The sequence below is a fragment of the Balaenoptera borealis genome, assembly GCF_965194805.1.
Source record: "Balaenoptera borealis genome assembly, chromosome: 15".
NCBI classification, from domain to species: domain Eukaryota; kingdom Metazoa; phylum Chordata; class Mammalia; order Artiodactyla; family Balaenopteridae; genus Balaenoptera; species Balaenoptera borealis.
Window position 1 is genome coordinate 68,980,348 of NC_138871.1, and position 14,908 is coordinate 68,995,255.

At 37.4% G+C, this 14,908-nt stretch overlaps 1 protein-coding gene across 27 annotated transcripts in view; it reads right to left on the reverse strand.

Annotated features, from left to right (window-relative positions):
• Positions 1-14,908, reverse strand: part of CLIP4 (CAP-Gly domain containing linker protein family member 4) — an 87,245-nt gene that overhangs the window by 55,128 nt on the left and 17,209 nt on the right. For all 27 annotated transcript variants that reach the window (XM_082356744.1, XM_082356736.1, XM_082356746.1 and 24 more), the window contains exons 7-9: positions 11,901-12,137; positions 9,574-9,709; positions 3,541-3,681 (exon numbers count right to left, since the gene is read on the reverse strand). In XM_082356744.1, coding sequence (XP_082212870.1) covers positions 3,541-3,681; positions 9,574-9,709; positions 11,901-12,137 — 514 coding nt within the window. The remainder of the gene's footprint in view (positions 1-3,540; positions 3,682-9,573; positions 9,710-11,900; positions 12,138-14,908) is intronic.

Genomic DNA, 14,908 nt, shown 5'->3' on the forward strand with positions numbered 1-14,908 from the left:
GGAGGACAGACTGGAAGCAGAGGCCAGGAGTGAGGGCCAGAACCACAACAGCAGAAACTGGGCGGGGGGGTGGGGAAGAGAGACTTTGTGAAGTCAACCCACAGAGTAAATTTCTTATTTTCAGTTATATTTTTCAGTCCTAAAATATCCGTTTGAGTCTTTCCTTTTATTTGAAATTTTTGAGGTAACGGGAAATTCATACGCAGTTGTAAAAAACAGTATCGGGAGATCTCTTGTACACTTTGCCCAGTTTCCCCCAAAGGTGACATTTTACAAAACTATAGCATAAAATTACAACCAGGATACTGACATTGCTACAATCCACCAATCTTAGATTACCTCAGTTTTACTTGTACTCATGTGTGTGCGCGTGTGTACATGAATTATTTGGTTCTTTTTTTTATATCTTCATGTCTCTGCTGAAATTTTCCATTTGTCTCAAGAGGGTTCACCCTTAATTCTTAGAGGGTTATAATATATTCTTTAAACTCTTTATCTGATAAATGTCTGTATAACCTCAGGGTTGGTATCTTTTGATCATCTTTTTCCTTGAGAGTTGGTGAGATTTTCCTGGTTTTTCATATTCTGAGCAATTTTGGACTGTATCCTGTACGGTATGAACATTATTTTATAGGACTTTGGGTCTTGTTTAAATTCTATGGAGAGTGCTGATTGTTTTGTTCTGTTTTAGCAGGCATTCGACAGTTAGCAGGTGGTTAGTTTCAGGCTGGCAGTTCCTACATCTTCTGTGACTGTGGCTCCAATGTCAGTTCAGTTGCCAAAGCCTATTTGGGATCTGTCTCGTGTGCTGTGCCACCCAGTAGTCAGTCTGAGACCTGGGCAGTGGTCTGTGCAGGAGACCGAAGCCCGTGGTCAGACGCATGCACACACAACCTGGCAGTAAGCCCACCATTCTGAGATCACTTTCTTGAGCTCCTTCCTCACCACGGTCTCTTTTACACTTTCCTGCTCCCAGAGGCACCCCTTCCTGATACTCTGGGTAGAATGCCTAGGCTTTAATTTCCCTGCTCTGTCATATAACCTTTTTTATTTTAATTTTTATTTTTGGTTGCGTTGGGTCTTTGTTGTTGTGCGCGGGCTTTCTCTAGTTGCGGCGAGCGGGGGCTACTCTTCGTTGCGGTGTGCAGGCTTCTCACTGTGGTGGCTTCTCTTGTTGCGGAGCACGGGCTCTAGGCACACAGGCTTCAGTAGTTGTGGCATGCGGGGTCAGTAGTTGTGGCTCGCGGGCTCTAGAGCGCAGGCTCAGTAGTTGTGGCTTAGTTGCTTAGTTGCTCCGTGGCATGTGGGATCTTCCCGACTAGGGCTCAAACCCATGTCTCCTGCATCGGCAGGCGGATTCTTAACCACTGCGCCACCAGGGAAGCCCCTGTCATATAACCTTTTGAGATTGACTCTGCCTATTGGGCCAAGCAGTAAGAAAAAAGAAGAAAAACTAATGGGGATTCCATCCATGTTCTTGGGACCACAGTTTCTCTGGCCAGAAACAAGGGTTCCCCTCCCTTGGGGTTTTAGGTGCGTGGCCATCCCCTGCTGCTATTACAACATGCAGGACTGCCTAGGGACTGCGGTGGGAAAGAACCAAAGATGTAAAAAAAAGCAATCAAAAAAGAAAACAGGGACTTCCTCCACTTTCTGTCTAGCAGGAGACCCCCTTCCTGCTCCTCAGACCAGAAGTAGAGGGCTTCTCTTTGAGCTTTCTTTCCATATCTGCTGTGTACTTCTGGGTTTCCAGTTAAAAGGATACCATTTACAAGAGCATCAAAAAGTATAAAGTACCTAGGAATAGACCTAACAAAACAAGTACAAAATAGCTGTAGAGAAAATCATAAAATTTTATTGAGATATTTCTAAAGGACCCAATTAAATAAAGCAATATCCCAAGCTTACAATTAAAAGACTGAATATTGTAAAGATGTCAGTTCTCAAATTGATTTAAGGTTTAAATGTAATACCAACTAAAACTTCAACGGATATTTTTTTTATTTTTTGACACTGAAAATAACATTAACATAATTTGTTAATTTATCTGTCTAGAAGTTAACTTTCTATTAAGGAGCAAGAAAAACTTTAATTTTGTGACAAGCACTTTTTTTGAAATATAATTCCAGTTTGTACTTGCAAAATAATATTTTCTTGCCCTGGAGATATATTTATCACCTTATTTATTTATTTTTCCTTTTTATTTTTTTAATTGAAGTATAGTTGACATAAATATTATATTAGCTTCAGGTGTACAACACAGTGATTCGACATTTATATACATTATGAATTGATCACCACAATAAGTCTAGTTACCTCTGTCACTACAAAGTTATTACAACATTACTGACCATGTTCCCTATGCTGTACATTCCATCCCCGTGACTTATTTCTTAACTACAGGTTTGTGCCTCTTAATCCCCTTCACCTATTTTGCCCAGCCCCCATCCCTCTCTCAACAGATTTTTTTTAAAGAAACTTAACAACTTATTCTAAAATTGATACGGAAGTTTGATTTATAAGGGCCAAACAGGCAGGACACTGTTCAAGAAAAAGATAGGAGGCTTTCCTCTACTAGATATCAAGATTTATTTTTTTAAAAAACTGTAGTAATTATGAAGTGCAATACTAACACAGGGATATTCAAATACGCCAGTGGAACAGAGCAGAAAGGCCAACCAAATTTGTAGACAAAATCCTTTAGTCGTGGTAGAGTGCCTTTCTGCTTCAGTTACTGATGAGTTAGCAAGTATTTATTAAGCACCTATTCTGTGCTATGTGCTACAGTGAATACGAAAGTACAAAACACTCTCACAGTCCATTTAAAGTTGAAGATTTTTCTAACAGAATAAAAGATCTGCCCAAACAAAGCAATCAGAGGACAAAACCCAAGATAACAAATAGCAACAGGCTGGTATGGATTAGAGTGTATACAAAGTTAGAGAATGAAGAGATCGAAGTGAGCTGGGTCACCAGGGAGGTTTTCATGGAGAAACAGGATGTGAGTAAGGAGGTAAAGAATGACTCAAACCTCAGGCAGAAGTCAAATATTGCCCAGAGAGATAGCTTGAGGCAAAGTATGAAGGGAAGAGTGAGAACCATGTACACAAAAGACAGTGAGACGTGACAAACCACAGCTCAACTGCGAAGCAGTAAGAGACTCCATCAGAGTAAGGTCTCTGACGGCCAGTTTCAAGAGTTGAGACATTTTCTGATTAAAAAAAAGTCACTAAAATTCTTGAATAGGGGAGAAACATAAAGCTAGTTGTGTTGCATAAATACTTATCAGAGGTATAAAGTCTAGCTTTGAGGTTAGATTGGGGGTGATAAAAGTATGGAAATAGAAGGGAAAAAAAGGAAGGAACAAATCTGAAAAACGCTTGTCAGGGATTAAAATCATAAACCAAGTACTCTGCAGGTTTTATTAAATTCAGGTTTCACAGGCAGCTAACCAAAAAGTGTGAAGCAATCTAAATATAAGGCATTCCACAGATAAAATTAAAACATGAACAAGACATCAAACTTTCTGGTTTGACCTACCAGTATTTACTTTTGACGTTACATGAGCTACATCAATTTTCTGGGACCTGATGAGAGGTACAGCTTTTGTAGAAGGAGTGTGTGCTGTATTCTTCCTTCGATCTTTTGCTTTACTTATCTTTGAAAGGGGTGCAAAAATACCTAAGAGAGAATGCAGAATTTTAGTGTTAAGCAATTAAAAGCACTTCAAATAAAAGGACAAGTACAGCCATTCAGTAATATAAACTTTTAAGTTCTTTTTTAGTGTCTACTAGGTGCCCTGTAGTGAGAGACAGAGAAAATGTATAAATCTTTAAGTTCTTTTTTAGTGTCTACTAGGTGCCCTGTAGTGAGAGACAGAGAAAAAGTACGTCTCAGTACTTGCCCTCAGAGAGTTTACAATCTAGTTGTCAAGACTAACAACATACACAATAATTCAAGAAGCACATAACATAACGAGGCACTAAGTGAAACTCAGGGAAAAGAGAATTATAATTATTTCTAAGTACTGGCAAATAACAGTGCATTATATAGTACAAAAAATATTCTTCATGTCACTTTATCTATAGCTCCTTAGAACATTTTTTCCCATATTATAGCTTTTTATGTTCATGTTTTATCTCTCTTCCAGACTTTAGAAGACAAAATCCAATACTCATCTCTGCATTCCTCCAATGTACCTAACTATAGTGCCTTACACATAGTAGGGATATAAAAAATCTTTTTGAGTATAAAACATAATTTCCCCAAAGGCTTAGCCCTCAGCTTCTGATAACTGACAACAGAAACAATACAGTGTGTGTTGTGTGGGAAGGTATGTGGGGACAGGGGGAGGGCGCTGCCTGTTTGCTGCAGCTAGGAGTATAAAATTCCATTAAAAAAGAAATTTATCCAGGCATAAAATTACAGTATATATAAGTATGCCCAGACATTAGAAATAGTGAATATGGACTATAAATACCAAGATTATTTGGCTAAGACATTTAAGAAAAAAAATAAAGTCATAATATGTACGTTATACACTACCATTCAGTGTTTACACCTAATCTAACAAAGACACATTATGACTAAAATGTAATACATTAAAACAACTTGTTTTAAAATAGGCTTGATGAAATGCTCAAGATTACAAAAAGTGAGTGCTTTGTTTATAGCTAACAAGTGCAAACTATACTACTTTTCTGCTAATCTTGAAATTCTTTCCTCCATCAGATTCTACAATCCTTCCTCCTGATTTTTCAGATTTTCTTTCTATTTTTTTCTCTAAATTATTTTCCTTGCCAAATACACACACACGCACACACACACATGCACTCAAGCTTGATGATGATTACATCTAGTGTTGCCAAGGGTTTGAAGAAATAAATTATTTTATACTGTGGGATGTAAATTTGTAAAATCTTACTTGAAGACAAAAATTCTGACCTAATTTACTTTATGGCATTAATTATAAGGAAATACTTATATTTAAGAAGTGTGAACAAGGTTACAAACTTACGTTTGTATATTATAAGGAGAAGATAGACTTCAAGAGCCAAAACAGTTTCTAGTTTACCACTATGACCCAATCATACTTTTGGAAATTAATTTATGAGAAAATAATCCAAATAGGAGAAAAAGACTGCATACCTGAATATATCATCACTGCAATACTATAAGTAGGAGAAAACAATTATTTGGCAATAGAATAAATGAATCAACTATGTTTATGAACTATTACATCACTGTTAAAAAGTAAAACAATAAAGATTATGTAGAAATATAGAAATATATGAAAAGTAAATCAAGAAAACAAAAATTGAGTTGTATGTTTGATTACATTATGATTATATCTGTGAAAAGCTGTATGTGTGGATATAGGAAGGACTGTAAAAAATAGAAAACCAAAACATATTTATGAGTGCAGACTATGAATTATTTTTCAAATTTGTGTCATTAATGTCACAATAATATCGTTCAATGAATGAACTATATAGCTCTCATTCTCCTTGTTTTTTTTTTTTAATTAACTAAATTATTTGGGAAAACCAAAACTAAATTTAAAGCAATGACTGGATATAATCAAAGCCCAAAGTGTGCACTGTGTATGGGTTAACCTTCCTGTTCAGAATCTCATGCTACTCAAAGTACTGATGGGACTCTCCTCCGATCTTGACATACAATGATAAGGCTTAACTAAAAATAAACACGTAAGGAAGAATTATTTTTAAACAGAAGAGTAATGAATTTCTAGATAAACATGATCCATTTTGTTTAACCACAATTCCTCCCAAAACTCCACTAAAATTTTAGTAAGAAATAAAAATGGTATAAACTCTAAAGAAAAAAGAAAATGATAAAAAAGAGAAAAAATGTTAAAGCTTCCAAAGAAGCTTCCAAAAACAGGGAAAAGGACAAAAACAGAAGAAAGAATGACTCTGAAACTTCTAAATAGCAGCAGTGGAAGCTCAAGATGATAGCTGGCAAACTATGGCCTGAGAGCCACATCCTCCCGCCGCCTATTTTTGTACCGTTCTGTTGGAACACAGCCACACCCATTTGTTTACTTATTGTCTACGACTGCTTATTCACTACAACAGGAGAGCTGAATAGTTGCAACAAGAGACTGTATGGCCCATAAAACCAAAATATTTACTACCTGGCCCTTTACAGAAGAAGTTTGCCAAGTTGCATTAGACAACAGAGTATCACCTTCAAAATACTGAAAAAATATGAATTTCAACCTAATATTCCTTATCCCACTAAACTATCATATGAAGTGTAAGGGGAGAAATAAACATATTTCTGGAATGGAAAGTCTCAGAAAATTTACTTCCCATGAGTCCTCTGTCAAAAAGCTGCTGAAGGATGTGCTCCACCAAAACAAATAAGTAAACCAAGAAAAAAAAAATGACTTAGTACGAACACCATATCTTTCTCTTCATAGTATGAAGTCAATAGATGTCCAAAATTGGAAAGATTCATATAAATATATTATTTAAAATATGAATATGAACATCAGAAGATACAGCTAAAGAAGTCAAAAAAGTTCTTGCCTCTAAAGAGCAGGTCTCGGAGTAAGGAAGGGCAAGCCAGGGGAGGGTTTAGCTGTTGTTTTAATAAACCTTATAATACAATCTGACTTATTAAACTAGGTATATGTGTTCACTTTGGTGATTATTAAAAGTATTACCAAATATTAAAAATTATTATAAAATTTTCATAATTGCCAAAACTTAGAAGCAACCAAGATATCCTTTAGTAGGTGAACGGAGAAATAATGGAGGTCTGTGATACCTCCAGACTATGGAGTATTATTCAGTGCTAAAAAGACATGAGCTATCAAGCCATGAAAAGACATGGAAGAAACTTAAATGCAAATTACTAAGTGAAAGAAGACATTATTAAAAGGCTACATACTGTATGATTCCAGCTATCTGACATTCTGGAAAAGGCAAAACTACGGAGACAGCAAAATGATCAATGGTTGCCAGGGGCTGAGGTGGGAAGGGATGAACAGGTGGAGCACAGAGGATTTTCAGGGCAGTGAAAACACTCTATAATACGGCAGTGATGGATACATGCGATTATACACTTATCCAAACCCACAGAATATACAACACAAAGAGTGACCCCTAAGGCAAACTATGGACTCTGAGTGATTATGATGTGTCCATGTGGGTTCATCCACTGTAAGAAATGTACCCTCTGGTGAAGGGATGTTGATAAAAGGGGAAACTGTGCATGTGTGGGCAGGAGGTATACAGGAAATCTCTATACCTTCCTCTCAATTTTGCTATGAACCAAAAGCTGCTTTTAAAAAGATCTTTAAAAAATTATTATAAAATTTTTACAATCAAAAAAATCTAGTATGTACTAGAATTAATAGATCAATGGGACAAAACAATCCCAAAACAGACTACAGCATTTATAAGAACTTAATTTATATTAAAGGAAGCACAACAAGCCAAAGGGAAAATGACAGATTTAGAGAGAGGAAAAAAAAAACAAAAAACTGTTGCTAAAAAGAGACCAATTCTTTGGCTTCTGCTTAGTCATGGGGTTCTCTACCTCTCCTGTGCCCACCTCTCCTGCTCCCCACACCTCAAGTACTGACAGTTTAGCCAAGACCTGGCTCAGACTACTGAGCTGGCTCAGCAGGAAGGGCTATTCCCATTTTTATATAATCCAACACATGACCCTTGCCCCCCAACTTGCCTTAAAGTATGTAAAGGGGGATGGAGACAGGGTCCTTGGGTATCCATCTTTGTCCTAATCAAGCATGCCTCTCCTTGGAATGATGGGATTTGGGAAGCCACATGCATTCTGTTACAATCTAAGCATTTCTCATGGCTCTGATTTACATCTGCTCTCTGTGTTGCTAATGGTTTTGATCTTGCCCTTAGTCTGCCTGACAGTTGTCAAAATTAGCCAATAGAGTAAAACTAAAATTAAATTCTTATCCTTCCTTATACAACTAACCAAATAAACTCCAAATTAAGTAATGTGGTATTTAAAAATTAAAACATTCAAAAGAATAAAATATATAACCTATAATGAATTCTGGATTAGGAAGAACTATCTACCTTAGCATAAAAGCAGTTATAAGAAATTATAAAGGAAAAGTCTTTTAACTGCATAAAACTACATGTCCAAAAACACTGCAAATGAAGTTCAAAGGCAAATGACAAACTGGGCGAAATATCTGTAATAAATATAAAGGCTTAATATCTTAAAGATGCATTTATTTTTTAAAAACTCTTATCAGTTTTTTAAAAAGCTAATATCCCAATTTTTAATTGGCAAATAATATGAATAATTATTTCTTGGCAATTGCCAAGATAACACAAAAAATACATGTGCTACAATAGAACATTTTAGGTATTTTATTTCACCACAGTCAGAATAACATGAATTTAAACAGAAATTTTCACCCATCAAATTAGAAAAATTAAAGGAAATTAAGCCATAAAAAATCACATTTTCAAACAATATTTAAAGATCTGAGGAAATTATAATAGGATGTCAGATAAAAATGCAGACTATTTAACTATATATAATCCAAATTTTGTGGAAAAAAGTAAACAGAAAACATATACAGGTGATTTTTTTTTTCTCCTTTTTTATGTTTTTTAAATCTAATGTAATGGACACTTTTTATAAACAAAAATTTTAATAATATACCCAAAAATGAGGCTCCACCTTAAGTGTATGACAAAAGGAAACTGGTGATTTTGATAAATTCATAACAGCTATCAAATAGTTAACATTTTGGGGGTGCTTAATGGGAACCAAGCACTATTCTAGGTGCTTTATATACCTATCAACACATTTAATTCCCACATGAACTCTTGCAGTATTGCTATCCTCATTTTATAGAAGAAAATTGAGGTACAAGAAGAGAAAGAAGGTCCCACAGCTGGTAGGTAGAGCAGTTGATTCACACCCAAGCAGTCAGGCTCCAAAGCCCATACTCTTCAACACTGTACCATACTGCCTTCCCTGTCGAGCTACAAGATGAAATACTGTGCAACCAGGGAAATTAATGTTCTGGGAAAATACTTCACAACAAGGAAAAATATTCACAACATAGTAAGTGACAAAAGCAAACTGAAATCAATGTGTCAGGGTGTGTGTGTGTGTGTGTGTGTGTGGGTGTGTGTGTGTGTGTGTGTGTACGAGAGAAACAGAGAATATAAAATAAAGCAAACATTTGTCTGAAAGAGAAAGAATCATCCCAGCTCAGGAGCACAGTAATAAAGTTGGCCTCACTTGCTTTTCAAGTTTTCAAGTTTTTCAACCTCTAGAGCTCTGTATTTCCTTGGTAATAAAGAATAAAATCCCTCCTTCAGTCATGACACCACCATGAGCAGGATTTAGGAAGGTCTCCAGAGCTAGGTGCCCTCCTAGTAAGACACCCTCTCCCAAGCACAATATTGCTCACAGTAAGAAAAGGGCAGTCGCTTCATTTATTACATAAGTAACCAGGGAGAAAGTTTTATTTAAAAATAATAAAAGAGTAAAATTTTATTATTTTAAATTAATTCTCATTAAATTAGATAGTATCTAACTTACCATATTTGGGGGCACATTTAAAGTACTGGACTTTCCCAACACTTCCATTGTTTTTTCCTTCTGGTTCATCCAACTCAATGCCAGCCCACTGCCCACTTGCAAATTCAGTTGTTCCACAAAATCTTAATGTTCCAACCTAAAGAAAATATAAATCAGAGTAACTTTTGAGTACTATCAGTAATTCTAAGTTTCCCACTCTTGCAACTTTATCATGGAAGTCTTTCAAAAACATTCTCTCAAAGTAGACTTCAGAAGAAGGAGAATATTACCAGGGATAAAAAGAGACATTAAATAATGATAAAAGAGTCAATGGACCAAGAAGGCATAAGAATCCTAAATCTATATGTACCTAACAACTGAGCTCCAAGACATATGAAGTGAAAACTGATAGAACTAAAAAGAGAAATAGACAAATCTACAATCACAGTGAGACTTCAACACACCTCTCTCCATAATCAACAGGCCAAGAAGGCAGAAAACCAGTAAGGATACAGAAAAACTGAAACCTGAAACCCACTATAAGCCAGTTTGACCTGACATTTATAAAATATTCCATCCAAAACAGCAATACAGGACTTCCCTGGTGGCGCAGTGGTTGAGAATCCGCCTGCCAATGCAGGAGACATGGATTCAAGCCCTGGTCCGGGAAGATCCCACGTGCCACAGAGCAACTAAGCCCGTACACCACAACTACTGAGCCTGCGCTCTAGAGACCATGAGCCACAACTACTGAGCCTGTGTGCCACAACTACTGAAGCCCACGCGCCTAGAGCCCGTGCTCCGCAACAAGAGAAGCCACTGCAATGAGAAGGCCGCGCACCGCAACGGAGAGTAGCCCCCGCTCGCCACAACTAGAGAAAGTCCATGCACAGCAACGAAGACCCAACGCAGCCAAAAATAAATAAATTAAATAAATAAATTTATTTTTTAAAAAAAGGAGAAACACAGAGAACTAAACACACAAACTCTATCTATACCTAGCACTCTATCCAAAAATTAACTCAGAATTAAATGTAAAACTAAATATAAAACCTAAAACTGTAAACATCTAGAAGAAAACACAGTAGAAAATTTCTCAGATATTCTAAACACACAATCCATAAAATAAAATTTTGATAAAATGAACTTCATGAGAATTTAAAACACCTGCTCTTTGAAAGACAGTCCTAAGGGAATGAAAAGACAAGCAATAGACTGAGGGTAAATATAAATGAAACAAGACTGGCTGTGAGGTGACAAAGGTAAATGCTGCCAACTGATATATGCATGTTCGTTATATGTTTCTACTTTTGTATAGCTTGAAATTATTCAAAATAAAAAGTAGTAAAATAAAACACAGAATAACTCTTCTAAAAGTCCATTCTCAGACGTAGGACAGGAATACTAAAGAAGGTGAATATTAATCCAAAGGGGGAAAAATGCTACGCGTTCATAATTTCTTGGTATTTTAGCTCCACAGATAGGACAACGGAAAACTAACAAATGTCCATGAATGTATTCTTGTGGAAGTTGGTAAATGTCATTCTCAGTGTAACAGTTTGTAGCTTACCTTCCTTTTGGAAGCAACTTTCTTAGTAAATCAAATGTTCAAGTTTCAGTGTTTTCTGAGAAAAGTGCATAACACTCCCCACAAACCCACCCAGATATTTAGCCATAGCTATGTTAGAAATTCCACATGCAAGCGCAAACTCCCTGTCCCATTCTCCGTACCAAGCTCCCAATTGGCCCCAAAAAGAGAAAAACAGCTCCCCCATAGGAGGTTTTTAAAAAGAGAGAACGGCAACAAGTGAAAGCCACCTGGAAACTGAGGCTCTGGAGAAAGAGGTGCCCAGAGAATCTTCAGTCGGGTGGAGTTGGGAGTCCTCTTTCCCACATACATTTTCATTACCAGGTTGAAATCATATCTAAGATTTCCCTATTTGTGGCATCAAGAAGCCAAACACCCAGGAACAGTGAGGGTCACCCTTGCTCCATTTCTGTGCAGTAGTAGTTGTGGGAGAGTCACTACTGAGGAGGGGTGGGAGCGGGGAGCTGCAAGGGAAAACCTGCAGGCTGGATGTCTCTAAATTTGCTCGGCGGCTCCACCATGCTCCACTTTTCTCCCATTCAAATAAAGATGTCTTCGTTATTCAGTTTGAATAGTTTATATTCTTAAATTATGCTTTATAGTAACCATGCATCTAAGTTTCACGTTTTCTATTAAGTATCCTTCTACCTCCATATGGAACTTAAAAAAAAACAAAACTCAAAACCACACTGCACCCTTGGCACATAGGCCACATAATGACCTTGGACATCACTTTAGAGACTGCAGCTACTGACCATACCTTCTGTCTTGCAATAACGACACGATCCCCCAGCTTCAGGCCAAGTGACGTCAGCATCACCTTGCTAGTAACACGATCGTAATTTGGAAGCAAGGGCTTTGAGAGATCACATGACAGAGGCACTGCATCAAGCAGCATCTGCTTGATTTCTTTAGCAGTTGCCGCGGCATCGGCCATTTCTAAGGGCATTTCGACCGGGTCTGGGACAACGTCAGCAGGGATCTGTCCTTTGTCATTCTACAAATAAAGAGAAGAGAAATTTTTCAGTTCATATCTGCTCAGAGCTCTACACGGTCATATAAAAGTATTTTTTGGAAAAAGTAAGTTAAATTCATCGATCATTTATTTATTCAAAAATATTTACTAAACTTCTACCACCTGCCAGACACCATTCTAAGTGCTAAAGGCACACAGTGAAGAGAACAAAAGCCCCGCCCTCAAAAAGCACACAGCCTGGTGAGAGGCAGACCATAATCACACACATAAAACGTATGGTGTATCAAACGGTAAAAAGTGGCCGAGAGAACAAAGCAGGGAAGGGGGACAGGGAACAGGGGGACAGAGATGGCTATTCACGCACAGGGGTCAGGGAGGGCCTCACCGCTGAGAGGCCCTGGTGCAGAGGCCCAGGGAGGTGAGGGAACACAGGGCAGCTCAGCTGGCGGGGACTGAGGTCCAGGCTCAGGGAAGAAGAGCAGGAGCTCAGGCGGCTCGGGGGAAGCGAGCCTGGCTGCACATCTGGAGACAGAAGTCACGGGACTGCCTGGCTTCCCAACCCCAGACCCGAGACTCCCTCCACTCCCCCAGGGCTGCCAGCTCGGCTCTGTGACCTCAACCCATCCTGCCCACTCGTGGAGTGACTCAGATTTTAAGAACAGAATCTATAGGTTTAATACTTCTAAAATTTGGGCTGGGATTTATCCTGCAGCAAGAAAAAATGGGCAGTCACAGGCCCACTAACATTTGCACAGTGTTTATATAAGCAAAATCCTGTCATATAAATTATCTCATTTGGTTATCACAGCAAGAAAAAGCTTGTGAATAAAACAGATAAAAATGTTTACCTGTTAAGAGTTTGGACTGTAGCAGAAGACACCAACTAAACAAGTAAGATATCACTACCATTTCCAGTTTGCCACTTAGGAAAACTAGGCAAGGAGAGATGAATGACTCGCTCAGCGTCATCTCCATAATTACTGCAGAGATGACACTGCAGCCCAGGTCCAGCACCACTGGACTCTCAGCCCTTCTGCTGCTCTGTGCTGGCCTACCCTCCAACACGTTCTCTTTCGTCTACGTTCCCTAACCAAAATCTCAGACTTCATCAGGAAGATTCCAGACTGTAATCTTTTCTTAATAAGATGAACCAAGATTCTTTTGCTCAGAAACCTTTCTCCCTGTTCTTCTCCTCTGATAATTATCTTCAAATGATCCATATGGATAAAAGAATGAGGCTTTTAGAACACATTTAGCTTGCAAGTGCCTCACATTTTTTATTTTAAGATTCAAGTCAGTTTGGTCCCAAGTAAAAACATGGTAGGAAGACATATTATCAAATTTCTGGGACAGTGATGAACTATTTTGATCCCCGATTTCAAAGAAAAAGTACAAAATGTAATGAAAATATCTATAGTGCTAATCGTACTCTTGAGAAAAAGACAGAGGGAAAAAAACTTTTTTTTAATCAACAAACCTGTCATGATAAGTTGTAAATAAGCTATATTTACAGTGAATATTTTACTTCAGATTTTTAAGTCCTCACCTTTCTAGAGTAAGTCACACACTTCTATCAATTCCTATATAAAACTTCTGTTTAAAAAATACTAAATAATAATAAAGTAACAATGATATCATGTTAACATAAGAAGGCTTGTTCATGATTAGTTATAGAATTCCATTTTCTTCTAAAGTAGTGGCTGTTAGGGTCTGATCCAAGGGCTACTGCTGACCCACATGTTGACCGCTTTTTTTTTAAGTATTAACCTCCAAAATTCGGTAATCTATTAATTGCTTGGGGCCTGAATTGGTAATTTACCTCAATGACACACTTCACTGCATCTTACTGGATTCAAAATATTCTCTCCACTAATAGGGTCTTGTCAACAGTTGTACTAGCAAAAGCAAACACGTATCACCTTCACACTCCAGCCAAACTGAATTACCATCTCCTAGCCTTTGTGCACGCTACTCTCTCTGCCTAACATGCCTTTCTCAGCTTCCTCCTGTACCTGGTTAATTCTTAACTACGTTTAAGCACTCAACGTCACTTTTGCCAGGACACACTATAGTAAAACTGACTGCTCTCTTGTCTGTCCTCCCCTCTAGACAATATTCTCTTTGAGGACAGAGACATATTTATTGTTGTATTCTCCCAGTGCCCAATAAACAAGAGGACCTGAAGGAAGGAGGGAGGGAAGGAGGAAGAGAGGGGTTGATTAAATAATTAATGGGGTTAAACAGAAAGAAAAGTGGCAAAGAAGTAGGGAGGGAAGGGAAAACAGGAAAGCAGAGAGAGAGCGAGGAAAAGAGGAAGGGAAGAGGCTTTTTCTAACATTGCCCACCCCTGCCCCTTCAAGAGAAGGCACAGACCCAATTAAGAATCCTTGCCAGAGCAAGTCACTGCTATCAATATAACAGAAAAGAACATTGAAAGCCACTTTTGTGAAGACAACAAAATACCAAATGATTTGAAGATTATGAAATTCAATCCTGTGTGTTAACTTTGTAAATGTATAACATTACCCTGAAAAAATAAATTTTTCCTTTAAGTCGATTTTAAAGGTTTACTGCACTGTTAAATATGCATTTTTTAAATTGTCTGAAATAAAACTTCTTTCCAAAAGAATTTAAAATAGGATTTAATACAGAAATATAACTTTAATATATGCATTTTTATTTAACAGCTAAGGTTTTATAAATATACCAAAAGCTTAAATGAAAGATACTTTTAAACTCAAACATGATACTTTAAAGAGCATTTTACTTATCTGAATGAAAGTAAGGTTTAT